Genomic DNA, 17741 nt, shown 5'->3' on the forward strand with positions numbered 1-17741 from the left:
TTTTGTAGAGATTTTGTGAGATCATTTACATAAAGGACTTGGTGTGAGGCTTGGTGCAATAAATACTGTCATTGGGATAGAGACAGGTTCTCAGAGCTATGGAAGCTTCTGAGAGAGCTTCCTGGAGGAGGGGATGTCTAAGCTGAGGCCCAAAAGAGGAGCAGGAAGGAGTTTGCCAGCTGAGATGGAGCAGAGCTAGGAAGGGGTGGTTCCGGTGGAATGAGGCTGGCCGGGGATCTGGCAGCACTGAGGAGGGCTTGCTGCCAGCAGAGGGTGTTGGAAAGGTCTTTGGAGGTCCGTCTAGTCGTCTAGTCCTCATTTCCTCTGTTCCCCAGGTGGGCGGACCTCCAGAGGAAGGGCAGCCTGTGGCAGTGGGTGGTGCAAGCCACAGTTTAGCTCTTGGCCCAGGGCAGAGGGGTGAGGCTGCTGCGGACATCCAAAGATAGCTCCGCAGAGAAGATGACTCGCAGCCTGGGCTTCCCCACAAATCAAGGAAGTGGGGATGAATCAGCCTCTCAAAGTGGAAGGACAAGGCATGGGATGTGAGACCCAGGTTTGAAGTCCAAGGCCGTTCTGCCTCTGGCTCAGCAGGGGGATGAGCTGGTGTGTATCCAGGCCCTGCAGGTGGGATTCCAAACTTCAAGGCCCCGGCTCCTCTTGAAACCTCAGCTTCTGCATCTGTACAATGGGGTGGGGTGGGGTGATTTATACAACAGGAGCCTCAAGCTGGGCAGGCAGTAGAGCTCCGTGGCGGCCCCTCTCTCTTCTCCTGTCCGAGTCCTAGCAGATATGAAACAAGTATGTGGGATGGTTCGGGTTCCTGTTAGTCTCCTGACCCGGTGAGTTGTCATCTAGGTTCTGGTGGGATATGAGTAGAGGGAAAAGGGCAGCAGAAAAAAAGAACAAGGGCAGGAGTTCCTATTATGGCACAGCAGACACAAATCCCATTAGTAACCGTGAGGATGCTGGTTCACTCCCTGGCTTTGCTCAGTGGGTTAAAGATCTGACATTGCCGTGAGCTGTGGTGTAGGTCGCAGACCTGGCTCGGATCCCGCTAGTTGCTGTGGTTGCGGTGGAGGCCGGCAGCTGTAGCTCCGATTTGACCGTTAGCCTGGGAACTTCCATATGCCATGGGTGCGGTCCTAAAAAGCAAAAAGAAAAAGAAGGAAAGAAAGAAAGAAAAAGGGCAGCTACACTTCGTGTCTGCAAATCAGTGGCATCAATAAAAAATGATTAAGAGGAGTTCCTGTCGCGGTGCAGTGGTTAACGAATCCGACTAGGAACCATGAGGTTGCAGGTTCGATCCCTGGCCTTGCTCAGTGCGTTAACGATCCGGTGTTGCTGTGAGCTGTGGTGTAGGTTGCAGATGCAGCTCGGATCCCGCGTTGCTGTGGCTCTGGCGTAGGCCAGTGGCTACAGCTCCGATCCAACCCCTAGCCTGGGAACCTCCATATGCCGCGAGAGCGGCCCAAGAAATAGCAAAAAGACCAAAAAAAAAAAAAAAAAAAAAAAAAAGATTAAGAATCTCAGGTCCTCTGTGCCACTCCCTGTTTTAATCTTCACAGCTGTTCCTTGGGGAGGTGGTCCCTTTTTCCAAGTGAAGTAAAATGTTCGGAAAGGTGAAGCCACTTGCCCGAGGTCACACAGCAGAGTCAGGATTTGGACCCTAATCTGCCAGAATTTGGAGTCCTTGCTCTTAGCCTCAGATCGGGGGTGGGGGGCAGGGGGCGCGGGGTTGTGGGGGAAGCAGATGTTGAGGCCTCTGCAGCCTACAGACCTGGGAGGGAACTTCGGGGAGGCCTGTTTTATAGATGGGGAAACAGGTTCCCAGACAGGACAAGGGTCTTGCGCTGGTTGGCCTGCCTGTTTGGAGTGTGGATGTGCTTAGAAAGAAACAGCAACTTCTATCTTCGTTTAACATTTATTACAAAGTCTAAGAGCCGACCAGGTAATTCTGTGCAGCTCTGGAGAAATGGTGTCCTCCTCACTCTCCCACCAGGGGGCGCTCCGTCCCGCCTCCTCCCAGCCTCAGGCCTGGCTCCTTCAGCTCTGCCGGCCAGCGGGGCACTGAGGCAGCCCAGGATCCTGGACTCTTGGCCCCCACTTCCTTTCTCCTCCTCTGGGACCCAGCAGTCCCAGCCTCCAGGCACTCCCACGTCTACCTGAAAGCTAGTGGTCGTCGTTAGCAGCAGAGTGAGGATGTTTTTGTCCAGGGTATGGGGGTACTGATGACCATTTTCCTACTTGGGGCCTTGGTGGCCGGTGGACCTCAGCCTCCTCCTTCAGCCAGTGTCCCCTCCAGCAGCCATCAGCGAGTCAACCCATCTCCAGGTCGGCCCTTCTCGGTCCTCACACTTGAGGTGCTTTGTGCGTGGGGCTGGGTCAGGAGTAGCAGGGAGAGTGTCCTTGACCTCAGTCCTGGGGAAGGTAGCTTGGTTCTTCCTCCACAGGTCCTGCAGAGACAGAGATGGATAAACAGGCAGGCCTAACACCAGAGGAAAAGACAGAGACCAAGCAAAGAGGGAAAGGGCGCTGGGGGTCGGCGAAGGGGGGACGTACTGCTGGCTGCCCTCGCTGTCGGTCCAGCCCCAAACCTGTGGTCCTTTTGTCCAGATGGAGCCAGAGCAGAAGAAAAAGCGTGGCCTCGCCTCTTGGCCATCCCTCCCTCACCCCCTCAGCCGCATGGGTGAGGCTCCCTCCCGGAAGCTCTCCTGCCCAAGTCCCGGCCTGCTCACCAGCTACGTGGCCTCTTGGCTCGGTTCTAGAAGCTGCCGTGGCCCCAGGGCAGCGCCAAGCAGCTCGGTCAGGGTGTCCAGCTTCCCTGCCAGTGCATCAATCCGCTTCTCCAGGGCCTGGTGTGAGCTGCTCAGACCCAGCTGCAGGTCACACAGGATCATGTGCATCTGGGCAGAGAGAGGGTTGGAGGGATTGGGGAACTGGAGTAGACTGTCTCCCTGCCCGTGGGGTAGGGGGCGAGGCAGCACAGCCAGCATTTCCTGAGTCCTGCAGGCCCTCAAGGAGTATCCTCAACAATGACGGTGGCCATTTGTCGACCACCTCCCATGGCTCATCGAATTGGCCAGGTGCCTTTCATGTGCAGTTAAAAGTGTGGGGAGGGAGAATCCTGTTCCCATTTTTAACAGCTGAGAACCCACGCCTGCAGCAGTTCAGTGAGGTGCCCAAGGCAGCACCTGGACTGGGGAGGCCCTAGAACGTAGAAGGTGCTCATTTAAATCTTTGTGGGCTTGGCAACCCTGCCCCCACTGACTTCAAAATCCACATGGCCCTTTCTCTGCCTCCTTGCGCTCGCATTCACAGCTTCATTCTTGAGTGTGAGAGCTTTCTATGAGAACTCTTGACTTCCTTATTGGGGCTAGATGGATAATCTTGGAAATCACGACCTGCCAGTTCTGGCAGATCTAGGCCACAACCTCCTTGTGGAGACCTGCCGTGCATTTAGGGGCCGGTATTTGTGACTGTGTTTACCATGGCATTGGTGCCAAGGGCCACTGTTTGAATTGTCTCGGGCTAATGAGAAAAAAGCAAAGGTGACCGGATAAGCAAGGGCCCCCAGGGAGCCAAGCTGGGGTGGGGGTGTGATGTCACAGGCCCCAACGCTTTGGAATTAAGTGGTCCCAGCAGGAGGGGCAAGCTGAGTCACCCCTTGGCCAGGCAGGCCTGCTCAGCGTGGGAGTACCCTGGGGCGCCCTGAGGCCCCTCTTCCCAGTAATAGCAGCACAGATTGAGTTTTCCTGAAACAATGTCACTGGTTAGCGTCAGTGCTGTTAATTTGCTTTTTATTGCTTTGCCCTTTATGTTTGAACTTGGTTTGTCAATTTGCTTTGGTTTTATTGTTGTATAAGAGTCATTGTTGAAAGGAATTTTATATCCGTCCCCATGTAAGTAATCTGACAAAGAAAATAATGTAACATCAAACACTGGAGCTCTTTGTGCAGGTTCTTTTTAAAAGTTTCAAAGGGAGCTGCACCTTACACGAGAAACTCTGTGGCATCATTCACTCATTCATTCGTTCCACCACAGACCTTTATGCGTGGGCCAGCGTCCCCTCATCCCTGGCTCTCCTTACCCGCCGCCCCCAGCCTCCCTCTCCTTGCAGGGCCCTTTCCGGGCTCCGCGTACCTTGGAAATGTCCACCATGGAGTTCACCTGCTCCCGCAGCTTCCTGTGCTTCAGCCGCACCTGGCGGAACCTGTGGGCCAAAGAGCTGGAGGTCGGAAGGGGCCCCCGCTGAGGATGGGACGCGGGCGGGGAGAGGCGCAGAGACGCGGGACAGAGGGAGAAGTGGCCGGAGGACTGAAGGCCAGGAGGCGGTGGCTGCACCTGAGCCCCTGTCCCCTGGGAGGGGGTCTCCAGACCCGCAGACACGCCGAGAAAGGGCCCGTCGCGCACACACAGTCCCGGTGAGGTCTGGAGGGCGTTGGTTCAGTGGGACCGCGCGTGGGCGTCCTGACCCGGGCACGAGTTCATGATCACCCTCCCTCTCATACACACGCACGCCACGCAGAGAGGAAAACCCTGACAGGGTGCCCACGGCGTGCACGCGCACATGGCGTGCACGCGCACACAGAGGCCCTCACGTGTTGATGGCCGCCAGCAGCCTGCGCTGGTGCCTGCGGGCCGCTCCGGAGTCCTTCCTACGCGTGTGTTTGTAGAACATCCATGACTCTTGCAGCACACGGGCAGCCGACTCCTTCATCTGGGGTGGGTGGCACAGTGTTCATGGAGATGGACCCCTGGGGCTCTGGGAGGAGGGGCCTGGCTTCTGGGTCTGAGGGAGGAGGGGCTGGGCTGGGGCTCCTGGGGCTGAGGGAGGGCATGTTCCGGTGGCGGAGGCCCATCCTCACCTCTTTGGCATACTGGATGTCCATCATGAAGTTGTGCACGTGCTTCTCTGCCTTATTAAACTCCAGCTTCCGGGCCACCACGGCCACCAACAGAGCTGTGCAGCAGACCCCCTGTGGGCACAGTAGGCACTAGGGCACAAAAGCTGTGGGGCTCTGAGGGCCAGCCATGTGCCACCAGCTCACTCTCTCCTTGGGCCCTCCCAATAGCCACAGACGGCAGGCACTACCACCCCTAGTTGACAGATAAGTGAGCAGGCTCAGAAAGAACCAGGGACCCACCACTCCCATAGGCGGAGCTGGGATCAGAAAGTCACTCTCCGAGTCCAATCCAACTCGGGCACGGTATTTATACCCTCACAATGTCCTCTTTTGTTCGGGGTATGATTGCAGATGGAAGAAAAGGACTGGGGCAAGGGCACGCCTCAGGCTCCTGCAGCATCCCTTTCTCCCCCTGCCCAGTCAGCCCTCAGGTCACTGAGAAGGTCGTCCTCCCCCTCCCCCGACTCAGCTCTGGCCAAGTCCTCTCCCTCCTGGAAAATCTCCAGCCTCACCCCGCGCTGACCCTCATGAACCTGACCTCCTCACTCCAGTCTCCCTCTGGGCTCCCACTGCCCCGTACTTAGCCCAGGTTTCGAGACCTTCCAAGGTCTAGGCCTCACTCCGAGCAGCCTCCCTCCCAGGCCCCTGGGCCCTCACCTGCCTGAGCACCTAGGTCAGCTCTCCTTCTTTTCCCTTCCTTCCCCAAGGCCTTTGATCCTTGGAGGCCCGTCAAATCCCAGCTGCCCTGAAGCACCTGCTCCCTCTCCCTCGGGTTAGAATGAGTCTTCTGAAGCCTTGCCCCACCCGACATGTTTCAACTCCTGGTCACTCAGAACAGTTTACTAGCTGCAAACAGTGGCTTGGGTTCCAAGCCCAGCCCTGAGCAAGTTATCTAATCTCTGCGGCTGAGTTTCTTATCTGTAAAATGGGCACCACCTCACAGCATTACCCTGAGGATTCCAAGCATTGACACCTGGAAAGTTCTTAGAGCCCGGCACAGAGTGAGTGCCCAATACAAGCCAGCCATTGTTATTCCATTGTGCCATGGAACCTCTGGGCAGGGGGGTGGGGGAGGTTGCAGGCTGTAGTGCCAATCGCCTTCTTGGTCTTTGTTTCAGTTTCTCCCTTTGTCAAATGAGGGAGGAGGTCCCAGGCAGCCCTGAAGGTCCCCCCACCCCCAACCCTTTGGTTGAGTCTCTGCCCCTCTTTCCTAGTTGCAGAGGCTCAATGGCATGGGGGAGGGGGATGCGTGGCACATTTCCCTGCCACCCTCTGCATTACCTCTGGACCCAGGGCTGCGGGATTCAGCTTAAGGGCTGGGGGCTGGCTGCTTGAGTCCTTGAGGGTGAGGGGAGCCATCGCTCATGGGGAGGTGAAGGCCAAGGAATGGGGTGCTGGGTCCTAGAGGGGGATAGGGGCTGGGCAGGGGGGAAACTGGAGGCCAGGGTCTATGAAGGAAAGGGGGTGGGAGTTCCTATTGTGGCTCAATGATAATGAACCTGACTCATATCCATGAGAACATGGTGGGTTCGATCCCTGGCCCTGCTCAGTGGGTTAAGGATCCGGCATTGCTGTGAGTGGTGGCGTAGGTTGAAGATGAGGCTCAGATCCCGCGTGGCTGTGGCTGTGGCTGTAGTGTAGGCTGGCAGCTGCAGCTCCAATTTGACTTCTAGCCTGGGAACCTCCATATGCTGCAGGTGTGGCCCTAAAAAGCAAAAAAAAAAAAAAAAGGAAGGAAGGAAGAAAAAAAAGAAAAGGGGATGGATTCTAGATTCAGGAGGAGGTCAACTCTGGGGAGGAGGCTTGAGCCTGGGCTTGCAGAGCCTCTGCCTCATCCTTGAAGGCACAGGAGCTGAAGGAGGGGCAGCTGGATCCTTGGGAAAAGTTACAATAACAGCCTCCCCATCACCACCTCCTGACCCATTTACTGAGCATTTCCTATGTGCTTGAGACCCTTTAGTCTCAGATTAAATCATGGTTTAATTTATTTAGTCTTCTCAGGGAGCCCCCCCGCTTTGGTCTTTTTAGGGCCATACCTACAGAGGTCCCCAGGCTAGGGGTCGAATTGGAGCTGTAGCCACTGGCCTATACCACAGCCACAGCAACGCCAGATCCAAGCCGCGTCTGCAACCTACACCACAGCTTGTGGCAATGCCAGATCCTTAACCCAGTGAGCGAGGCCAGGGATTAAACCTTCGTCCTCATGGATACCAGTCAAATTTGTTACCGCTGAGCCATAATGGGAACTCCCGCATCCCCATTTTATAGATGAGGAAACTGAGGCCTGGAAAGAGTATATCGCCGACTCCCAGCTAGGATCTTGAAGAAGTACGATTTGAACCTGGGCAGCCTGATCCCCCAGGCATGCTCTTGATGTCCAGACTCAGTAGCCTTAATGGAGGCTAGGAGACTGGATTCCTGGGTCCTTGGAGGAGCCTAGAGCTGGAAAGCCAGGTGCCTGAGTCCTAGATGATGGAGAGGATAAAGCGGGAAGAGGGCCTTGGTTTGGGGAGGAAATGGACTGGGAAGTCAGAGGCCTTGTTTCTGGGGAGGATGAGGGCTGGGGTTCTAGGTCAGGAGAGAACAAGACTTTTAGGGGATGGACTCTTGGTTTTCCAAAGGAAATGAGCCTGGTGTCTGTATCCTGGACAGGGAATGGGGCTGTGGGGGTCCAGACACCCACGTTTCCTAGGGGTATCCCTGAGTTGCTCTGTTGGCTCTGTGGCTTCCTGGGGCCCAGGGGACGAGCAGCTTGAGACAAAGGTAGGGCCCCAGAGAGGGCTCTACTCACCATGACCCCAGTGCAGAGGCAGACAATCTTGCCCCACATGGTACCCGGCACCACGTCCCCGTAGCCGATGGTCAGGAATGTGATGGGGATCAGCCACAGTGTGTCTGAAAGGTGCCCAGTGGCATTAACGGTCTGCCTGTGGGGAAGGGTGGGTTAGTTTTGAGGTTCCCATGATGTCTGATACCCTCCTTCCTAACACACACCCATAGTTCCAAGAAGCACTCAGAGAAAACGCCAGTAAGTTCTGGGCTTTGGAGAGCCTGCCTGGCCTCCTCTTTGCTGTGTGACCTGGGCAAGATGCTCAGCTACTCTGGGCTGTGGGATTTGAACCTGGATCTGGCCAATTCCAAAGCCCATTTGGTTTCAGCTAGGCTTCCAGGGCTGCTGCATTCAGAGCATGTGGTTGAGGGGCAGAAACCCAGCCCGAAGTCCAGCTTGTCAAGATCCTGACCAGGGTCAGGGGGCTGCATCTACCCGGAGGAAGGGGTGCCTTTTTCTAATTTGCCAAAGATGCTGTTGGGTCTGGAGATGGCCTTATCAGGACTAAAATGGTGGGACTCTAAAAAGGCTTGATGGAGTTCCCCTGGTGGCACAGCAGGTTAAAGATCTGGCGTTGTCACTGCTGTGGTACGGGTTTGATCTCTGCCCTGGGAACTTCCCCATGCCATGGACATGACCAAAAAAGAAAAGAGGGAGTTCCCGTCATGGCTCAGCGGAAACGAATCTGACTAGTATCCGTGAGGGCGCAGGTTTGATCCCTGGCCTTCCTCAGTGCGTTAGGATCTGGCGTTGCCGTGAGCTGCGGTGTAGGTCACAGACGCAGCTCAGATCCCACGTTGCTGTGGCTCTGGCGTAGGCCGGAGGCTACAGCTCCGATACTGACCCCTAGCCTAGGAACCTCCATGTGCTGTAGGAGTAGCCCTAAAAAGACAAAAAAGAAAAAGAAAGAAAAGAAAAGAAAAAGGCTTGGCGGGACTCTGCCTCTCTTCCCCTCAGTTCAGAGAAGGGGACATTTAGGTCCAGCCATGGCAGGGACTGACAATTGGGATTTGTTAGGCCAAAGCAAGGAAGGTATTCACCAGGGCCCCAGATACCTCAAACCCACTGAATCAGTGTCTGGAGGTGGGCACTGAGGCTGCACCATTAAGCCACGCCCCCTTCATCCCAAAGTTCATTCCAGTTTGAAGACTTATGCCTTCAGATTTAGAAATTTGGCTCCCTCCCCATCCTCCCATTTTTCAAATGAGAAAATTGGTGGAAGGATCATTTACTGATCCTGATCGATTTCCCAACTGAGAAAAACCGAGATCCTCTGAGAAGAATGAATTTAAAATCATGAAAGATTAGGGCTGCCAGGGAGACTTTCAAGATGGTGGAATTGATACCCATTTTACAGATTTGGAAATTTAGGCTCAGAGAGGAGGGATCTAGGGCCAGATCTTCTCATTCTCCACCTCCCCTCAAGAATCCTTTGCCAGGAGTTCCTGCCCCGGTGAAGTGGGTTAAGAATGGACTTCAGGAAGTTCCTGTCGTGGCGCAGTGGTTAATGAATCCGACTAGGAACCATGAGGTTGCGGGTTCGATCCCTGGCCTTGCTCAGGGGGTTAAGGATCCGGCCGTGAGCTGTGGTGTAGGTTGCAGACGCGGCTCGGATTCCGCGTTGCTGTGGCTCTGGTGTAGGCCAGTGGCTACAGCTCTGTTTGGACCCCTAGCCTGGGAACCTCCATATGCCGCAGGAGCAGCCCAAAGAAATAGCAAAAAGACAAAAAAAAAAGACTTCAGCAGCTTGGGTCCCTGGGAAGGTTCGGGTTCGATCCCTGGCCCTGGCACAGTGCATTAAAGGATCTGGTGTTGCTGCGTCTGTGGTGTAGGTTGCAGCTGTGGCTAAGATTCAATCCCTGGCCTGGGAACTTCCATATGCTGAGTGTGTGGTCATTAAAAAAAAAAAAAAAAAAGAGGGGTTCCTTGTGGCTCAGTGAGTTAAGAATCCAACTAGTATCCATGGAGATGTGGGTTTGATCCCTGACCTCACTTAATGGGTTAAAGGATCTGGCATTGCTTGAGCTGCAGTGTAGGTCACAGACTTGGCTCAGATCTGGCGTGGCTGTGGCTGTGGCTGTGGTGTAGGCCGGCAGCTGCAGCTCCAGTTCAGCCCTAGCCTGGGAACTTCCATGTGCTGTGGGTGTGGCTCTAAAAAGACAGGAAAAAAAAAAAAAATCCTTTCCAGATGTACTAAATCAAAGATTCTCAAACTTGAGCCAGCATCAGAATTAACTGTTAAAACACATTGCTGGGCCCCGCCCACCAGAGTTTAGGTTTCCTTAGATCCAGGTGGGGCCTGAGAATTTGGATTTGCAACCGGTTCCCAGGTGATGCTGCTGGTCCCGGAACCACACTTAAAGAACTACTGGCTAAGATTGCCCCCAATTTCTTTTATCTGCAAGATAAACGGAGGCCTTGAAAGTGTACACACCCAGCATCAGGTCAGAGTCCAGCAGGCAGCCTGCAATTTGGTACCAATCTCCTGTAGGAAATTCCCTTACAGAGCAGCCCCAGGGTCCCCGGGAGCACCTAGGAGGCATCCCTGCTAATTTGGGAAAGATGTCCGGTTCCTCCAAAACAGATGCAACCCTTGGCCAGGCCCCAGGGTTTGGAAACTGAACAGATGCCTGGAAACCTGAGGCAGGAGAGATTTGGAAGCAGGAAGGGCAGGGCTTCCTGGGGTGGGTGTGTGTCTGGGAGACTGGAGGCTGCAAGTGGAGGAAAGGTTTGGGGGCCAAGGCTTTGATGCTGGCCTGTGGCTTCCTCCCACCCCAGTGGGTTAGAGTGTGGACAAATAGCTTTCTCCACGGCTTGGTCCCAGGGAGTCCCAACCTGCACCACCGGACAGGGCGACCCATGGTTGTAAGTGGCCTCTCCAGATGCTCCCTCACTCCCCACCCGCCAGCACCCTCACCTCTCGGCCACCGACAGCACCCAGGCAGTGGTGAGCCAGAGACCAAGCGTGAGGCAGAGCAGCAGGCGGCCGGGGTGCGTGTTCATGTACAACTTGGCCACAAACCAGTGGCGGAAGCGGACCTGGTTGAGCGCGCCGATGCTGCGGTAGGAGACGTTGAGCAGGACGCCGCTGCGCAGGAGCAGGGCGCGGGGCACCAGGTACAGGCGCAGCAGCATGGCCAGCGACAGCAGCGCCTCCCCCTGGTCCAGGAAGCCCGGCCAGGACTGCGCGGTCTGCAGGGGTCCCGAACCCTGAGCGCACGGCGGGCCCCGCACCGGCGCCGGGTGCAGCCCGCACACTGCCAGCTCCAGCACGATCTGCGCCGCCTGCCGCCCGGTCAGCGCCACGCGCCAGTCCCGGAGCCCGTGGTCCGTCATGAACAGCTGCGGGGAGGGGGATGGACGGAGAAGGGGGTGTCACACAGAGGTCAGGCGCCCGCTCCCCAGCCTGCGCGGGGAGATAAGGGGGGCGCGCCCAGGGAGATAAGGGGGGCGCGCCCGCCGGAGCCCCGAGAGAGGGGCCCGGGGCTGGGAAGGGTGGGGAGGGAGCAGGGCAGGACTGGAGGAAGACCTCTCCGGCCTTCGCCCGCCGCCGCTGTCCTAGTTACAGCCCATTTCCAGAACTTCCAGCCCAGTAACCCTTATTGAACGCCTACTGTGTTCCCCGACATTGGTCTATCTATTGAGAATGCTGGTGAACAGAATAGAAGCCCTTGCCTCCCAGGAGCGTGGGGCCCACATCCATGCAGCTGTGTCCTCCTCCTGTTTCTAGAGACACTGCAGTAATTGCCCTCATCCCATTAGCAATGACAATAGTTAACCTTCACAAGACACTTTGGAGGTGCCAACCATTGCACTGTCCTCTTCACATGTCGTGACTCAGCGAATGCTTATGAGATAGTGAGACTGAAAGTATTCTTACTCCCATTTCGTGGGTGCAGAAACTGAGGCCCAGGGCCCTCAGCTGCAGCTGCACAGCTGGGATACCAATCCAGGGCATTTAGCTCCTCTAGTGACTGCTATTAATGATAACATGTACTCTGTCCCCAGCACCTCTCGTGTGCCAGGCACTGCAAGGTGCATTACTACACATGGGCAATAGCTCCCTTTTTATATGAAAAGGGAGCAGGATCTGGGGATGTGGAGGGTGGAACCAGGGGAGAAGGGCTGGAAAGTCATGAAATGGGAGGGGGATATGGGTGGGGAGGGCTCCTGAATCTGGGCGATTATTGGCACAGAGGTGGGGAGCTCAGGAGTAGGGAGGGGCGTGTGGGTTCAAGGCTGGGATCTGGGTTGCTTGGGACCAGAACAGGTGGGGACTCAGGGATGGAGGCGGGGACCTGGGAGGCTGCCTGGGGCAAGGTGGACAGAGGCCTGGGGCAGGAACCCTCAGCATCTCCAGGCATGCAAGGTGAGACAGAGGGCAATAGGTGGAGGAGGGTCGGTCCATGGTTCACCCCTCAGGGTGGATGTGGGTGTGGATGCATCTCAGGGCGGAGGAAGCTCATTACTCAGCCCAGGAGGTGGAAAGTGTGAGCTGACAGGGCGCGGGCGGCGGGGGCTGCGGGAGCAAGGAGGGGGCCAGGGGCGGGGCCTGCCTTACCTGGACCTCTCTGGCGTGAAAGGCCACAATAAGGCAAAGGAGCAAGAACGTGGAAATGCTGATCATGCATTTAACCAGGAACAGGTAGAGCGCCCACTGTTGGGAGGGAGAGAAAAAGCGGTGAGATCCTAGGTCAGTCCCCTCTGGTCAGTCCCCTCTACCTGCCTCCCAAACCAGCACTGCTTCTCAATCTCCAATTTCCTAGCCTCCTACCCCCACCACCCCAGTCCAGTTCCTCCTGAGGCCTCAGGTCTGGCGGAGTCCCAAAAGCATCATCTGGTCCCCAGGGAGAATGTCCTCTTCCTTGCCAGTGGGACAGCCCTGGCCTCGGTGCCAGTGTTCACAATCCTCCCCAGCTCTTCTCCTCGGACCCCACCGTGAGGGAGACCTTGAAACGCACTTTCCTTCTTAAGTCCCCCTGTATGGTTCGTGCCCCGTCAAACATAGTACCTCAGTTGTGTGTGTATGTATTTGGGGGAGGGGTGTCTAGAATCAGACATTTAACCTCTCAAGAGTGCCCCCCCTTCCCTTCCCACCCAGCTGGTCTCTGACCTGAGAAAGTAATTTCAAGCCCCCCCACACACCCCAGTTCCTGAGGAGTCTAGAAACTATCCTTCAATCCCCAAGGAACAAATGACATCCTCCCCTGCCCTCATCCAGGGGGCTGGGTCCCTGAGACCCTAGCGCCTACTCTGAGAAAGGCCCCCCAGTCCGGCCCTGTGTGTCTCCTCCCCCCTCCTCCCCACCTCCTGCCCTCTCTCCTGGATCTAAGCCCAGGGTAGGTCTGGCCGGAAGCACATGGCCTCCAGAAACCACGGGAAGTTTTTTTCCCTCTTTGTGTGGCAGTACCTTAGAGGAATCTAAAGTTCTTGAGGGAGGGATTTAAAGGGAACTTGGACTGCTAGATTCCCTGGTGGGGAGGAGGGGTGTATCTCTGCCTGGGGGCTGGTGTTGGGGAAGGAGCTATCTGGGCTCCCAGGCTGAGCCCAGTACCTGTTTCTCCTAAAAGGCTGCCAGCTCCCCTGGCCCGGCCAGGGCCTGGCCTCTGTGCAGGGGAAGAAGGCCAGTTTCCTGCCCCAGGGGGCCTGCCCGAGGGGGCCTGCCCCCCCCCTCCCCGAACAATGGTGCTGTTGTCCCTAGCCCTCCCCCATCCCTTCATCCTTCTCTGGCTCCCGAGTTCCCCCATCTTTCTTGAGTTGGTCCCGACCCACACACCCCAGTAGACACAGCCCCCTCCCCACTCTGCAATCCACTGCTCTGGGGGTCCTCTTCCTCCACCTCCTCTTGCTCCCAGTCCCGGCCCCCTTTCCCTGTGGCTGCCCCACTCTGCCTCTTACTGCATTGCTCTGTCTTTCTGGGTCTCTACCTCCTCCTCCCCAGTATCTCCATCATGTTCCCCCTCATCCATGGGGTTTGGCACCTGCCTCTCCTCCAGCCCCTTCCCCCTGCTGAGCAGGTGTCTGGATCCCTGCAGAATGAGTTCATTAGATTACGAAGAGTGTGGGGAGGGACGTGGTGCTGTCAAGGCAGCCACAGAAAGGTGGCTGAGGAGGAATGTTCGGGTCATGTATTTCAACCCTCGCCCCCAGTTTCCACTTGGGAAAACTGAGGCTCAGGGAGCTACTGTAGATCCCAGAGATGCCCTGCTCAGAGCAGGAGCCTGGCTGGCAGTGGGAGGAAGGAAGCAATGGGAGGTGGGACCCCATGGCCCAGGAAAGACCCCTGTCCTTCCCCATCTGCCAGGGCTCCCGTCTCCTCCCCTCCCCTCCCCTGCTGGGCGGGATGCCGAACCGGGAGCGGCGAGTCGGGCCCAGCCATGCTTCCTGTTGGCATGGGCTTCGGTGGCCTGGCCACCCAGCCAGAGGAAGCCGGCCTGCCCTGATCCTCCGTGCAGCTCCTGGTCACTTCAGAGCTGCCTGCCTCTCCCACCCCCACGTCCAAGCCTGAACCCTGTGCTCCAAGAATCTCCCAACTCAGTCCTCAAATCGGTGTCCCCCCTCCACCAGCCCAGTTCCACGTCCCTTACCCCAGACAGACCTCAACCCCTCCTTTCCTGTTGAGCAATTCTGTCCCGTCCTCAAGCCGCCAGTTCTGACCCACGTCCTTCATCTGCCCCCATCGCTGCCCAGACCGGGGCTGGAATGTGCTGGGAGCCTGCTCAGACCTGTCCCGGCCCCACCTGTCCTTTCCTTCCCCTCTCACACCATCCTCAAAGTCAGCCCCTCTTCCCACAAAGATGCCCTAAGCCGCTTTCCCCTTCAAACCCAGGAGCCCGGGCCCCCAGCCCCTCCTCCCGGGGGACCCCGCAGTCCAGGCTGTGATGAAGCTGCCTCTCCCTTATTTCCCAGACGGAACAGCCTGTAGATTCTGGGGGTGGGGGCTGAGCTTCTTAATGCCGGAGATGGGGGGGGGGCTTGTTTTCCCACCCCCACCCCAGCCAGTTCTTTTCGTCTCTGCCCTCTGCCTCTGAGATACTGGGCAAATGCCAGAGTTCAGATAAGGACCAAGGAGCCGCCGCCTACTGGAAGAAGTTAGTCTTTCTCCCTACCCTCCCTTCTCTAAACCTGGGGTTACCTCTCCCCTAATTTGATCAGCCACCCCCCGGCCTCCAGGGTTCCTGGATCTCCAACTGTCAAATTGCAGTACCTTCCAAGACTGACACTCTGTAACCCCTCTTCCCCTCCTTTTGCAGGAGCGCTCCCAATGTTCACCTCCCTGAGACCCAGGAGTCCCAGCCCCCAGCCTCCTCCTCTCTCAGATCCAAGATCCAGGCCCCCAGCCCCTCCTCCCTGAGACCCAGGAGTCCCAGCCCCCAGCCTGCACTCACCGAGCACCCCCCGAACCATAGCATCTCCGCGTGCAGGACCATGAGCCCGATGCCGATTCCCGCCAGTGCAACTGCCCAGCCAGCCAGATGCTTCTCCTGCTCCAGCAGGCGCTTTCGCCGCCGCAGGGCCCCTAGGCCCGGCACCAGCTCCCCGCCCATGGCCCCCAGGGTCTTGGGGCTCAGCCAGCTTCCTTCCCAGGGTCCCCCAGCTCGCAGCACGCAAAGGGCAGCCACTGTGGCTTACAGGTCCCCGGCCTGCTCTGCTCCCTTGCTCTGGGCTCTTGCTTTGAGGCACGGCAGAGCCTGTGCCCTCTGGGGGGTGGTGACTGCTGGGCAGGGCGGGGAGGTGCTCGGGAGGCCCCTGGGCTGAGGGGAGGCTCCCCAACCCCCCCCTTCTCAGACTAAGGAGGGGCTGGGGTGTGTCTCGGGGCACAGCAAGGAAGAGGCGTGTGTCCACGTGGATTAAGAGGCACACTGACACACAATGGGCTTTGTCACACACAACGGTCTGCAGCGTGTAATACACACCTACACTCAGCCACACCCAGACACCACGCGACCCTGGGTGATACACTCTCACACCCAGCATGGCCCGAGATGGAACCCAACACCCATGGGCACACAACACAACCTACACTGAGTGACTCACAACTCCCAACAAGCTCTAAAACCCACAGCCACACCCAGACACCACACACATGGTGTGACACACGCTGGCACTTAGTGAGGCAGGCAGTGCCCAGTGGCACACATGGCCACCCAATATTGTCCACACACAGCCACAAACTTTGCAGTCAAAGTTGGCACAACATCCTCTGACACAAACAGTCCCACCCAGGTGCCACACACAGGATGATGCCTAGTTGTAGCTACGAAAACACAATATATGCAAGTGTTCCACAGACACACAGTCTATATTGACCTAGCAATATCCACATGCCACACACAGCATGTCCTTGTGAACGAGGCACTCATGACGCCCCAGACCTCACACACCTGTGCAAGGATACCCAACACGCGCAGACAGCTTTTATGGACACACGCATGGCAGGCTCCACCGTCCAGCACAGAGGACCACACTGCCCTGCATCCTGGCCTTGGCCACTCAAGCACATACACTCACAGAGTGATTCAAAACACGCTCGGATTCACTCCGACACACAATATACCCCCATGCACAGCGCCATTTGATACAGAGTCAAAGGACAGAATGAATGGATGCAGGGGGGCCAGACCTATAAGCGCAGTGACTCATTCTGGTGTAAGACATTCTGGTCTATTTTGGTGCATCACAGAGGACACAGCAGGGCATGGTGCCCCGGGAGGGGGCAGGTGGCGCGGGGACTGGGCACAGGTGACATGGACCCCGATGCCCAAGAGCGACATTGCACAGAGTAAAACATGCACCATTGCCTTGGACTGACAACACCCCCACACGATACACTCCAACAGGGGTGGCCCAACAAACAGCGTGTGCAGAGTAATACATGAAGAGACAGTGACACAAAACACGTGATACGCTATTTCCCAGCATGAACACAATGTTACGTGAACCTGCAGGTGTGACCCACTGACACAGCCGACACTTAGGCCCGCCACAACAAGCACTCGGCACCAGGGGACGCCCTCTGGTACAATGTGATACACGGCTGTGCAAACACAACTCTGAGTGTGGGTTCCCAGGCTGTGTTCTTGGGCAGGGAAAGGAGAGGCTCCCAACATGGACATAACACCTTGAAGGAGACACAGGGTCATATCACTGAGTGATACACAGCATTACACATGTACACACACACACATAACACCCAAAAAGACACACTACACATGCTGACACACAGAGCGGCAAATGCAATGCAGAATAATGACTCCCAGAGTGACAACCATGTGGCAGGTGGCCACATGCGGCAGCACTGAAGTCATGCACGGATCTGTACACCTGAACACAGATCAAAACCCTCCAACAGCAACTCATGGGGACTCACTGTCAGGGGGAGACCAAACTCCTCACATGGTGGCCCCAGTGGCCCCACGGATGCCACTCTTCGGAGTGGGGGGAAACACAGCCATAACCCCTCTCCCCTCCAGCGGCATATGTCATGCAGGAACATGGACCCGCCAGCCACAGGGCAATGAGACACTCACACACAGACATGCCTGGCGCCACACCAACACAACCCACACAGACACACCCAGAAACACCAAACCGCACACACAGACACGCCTGGTGACAAAAACACAACCTATGCCGGGCCCCCGCCCCACGGTGCGCATGTGATTCCCACTTGGGATGAGACGCAGCAGCGGAGAGTGATGGAGACGCGCCCCAGGCACCCAGAGGCTGAAGATGTGGCTGCAGGGCGATCGAGAGGCTGCAGCCCTGACGCCCCTGCACCCCTGCTGCCTTCTCCTCCCTCTCAGCTTCTGGCCTCACCTTGGACTCGTCTGCGTCTCTCCTCCTCCGGAAGCCTCTGGGTCCAGCTAATCTCTGTCTCCGTCTGTCCTCCTCTGTCTGTTTTCTCTCTCTGTCCCCCTCTCTCTTCTGGCTCTGGCTCTGTCTAAGTTTCTCTGACTCTGTTTGTCTGATTCTGTTTCTCTCTCAGGCTCTGCCTCTCTTTGGGT

The 17741-nt window shown here is 56.9% G+C and overlaps 1 protein-coding gene across 9 annotated transcripts; it reads right to left on the reverse strand.

Annotated features, from left to right (window-relative positions):
* On the reverse strand, positions 1-15417 carry KCNN4 (potassium calcium-activated channel subfamily N member 4). Of its 9 annotated transcripts, none has more exons than NM_214018.2 (9): positions 15123-15410; positions 12296-12391; positions 10652-11076; positions 7696-7831; positions 4866-4976; positions 4599-4717; positions 4141-4210; positions 2736-2903; positions 1906-2453 (listed from the first exon to the last, which is right to left on the reverse strand). In NM_214018.2, the coding sequence occupies exons 1-8, from the start codon at positions 15279-15281 to the stop codon at positions 2739-2741; spliced, it is 1281 nt and encodes a 426-aa protein (NP_999183.1). In that variant the 5' UTR covers positions 15282-15410; the 3' UTR covers positions 1906-2453; positions 2736-2738. The 9 variants fall into 9 exon arrangements, 2 of the variants coding, with proteins under 2 accessions (NP_999183.1, XP_084814723.1); XR_014805006.1 differs by having other exon boundaries at positions 1908-2453; positions 4866-7369; positions 15123-15417; XR_014805007.1 differs by having other exon boundaries at positions 1908-2453; positions 7696-9408; positions 9855-11076; positions 15123-15417.
* Positions 15418-17741: the final 2324 nt, after the last annotated feature.

The sequence above is a fragment of the Sus scrofa genome, chromosome 6 (assembly GCF_054392235.1).
Source record: "Sus scrofa isolate SSC_HxYL_T2T_F1_AM1 chromosome 6, Sscrofa_HxYL_maternal_Yorkshire_Landrace_v2.0, whole genome shotgun sequence".
Taxonomy (NCBI): Eukaryota; Metazoa; Chordata; class Mammalia; order Artiodactyla; family Suidae; genus Sus; species Sus scrofa.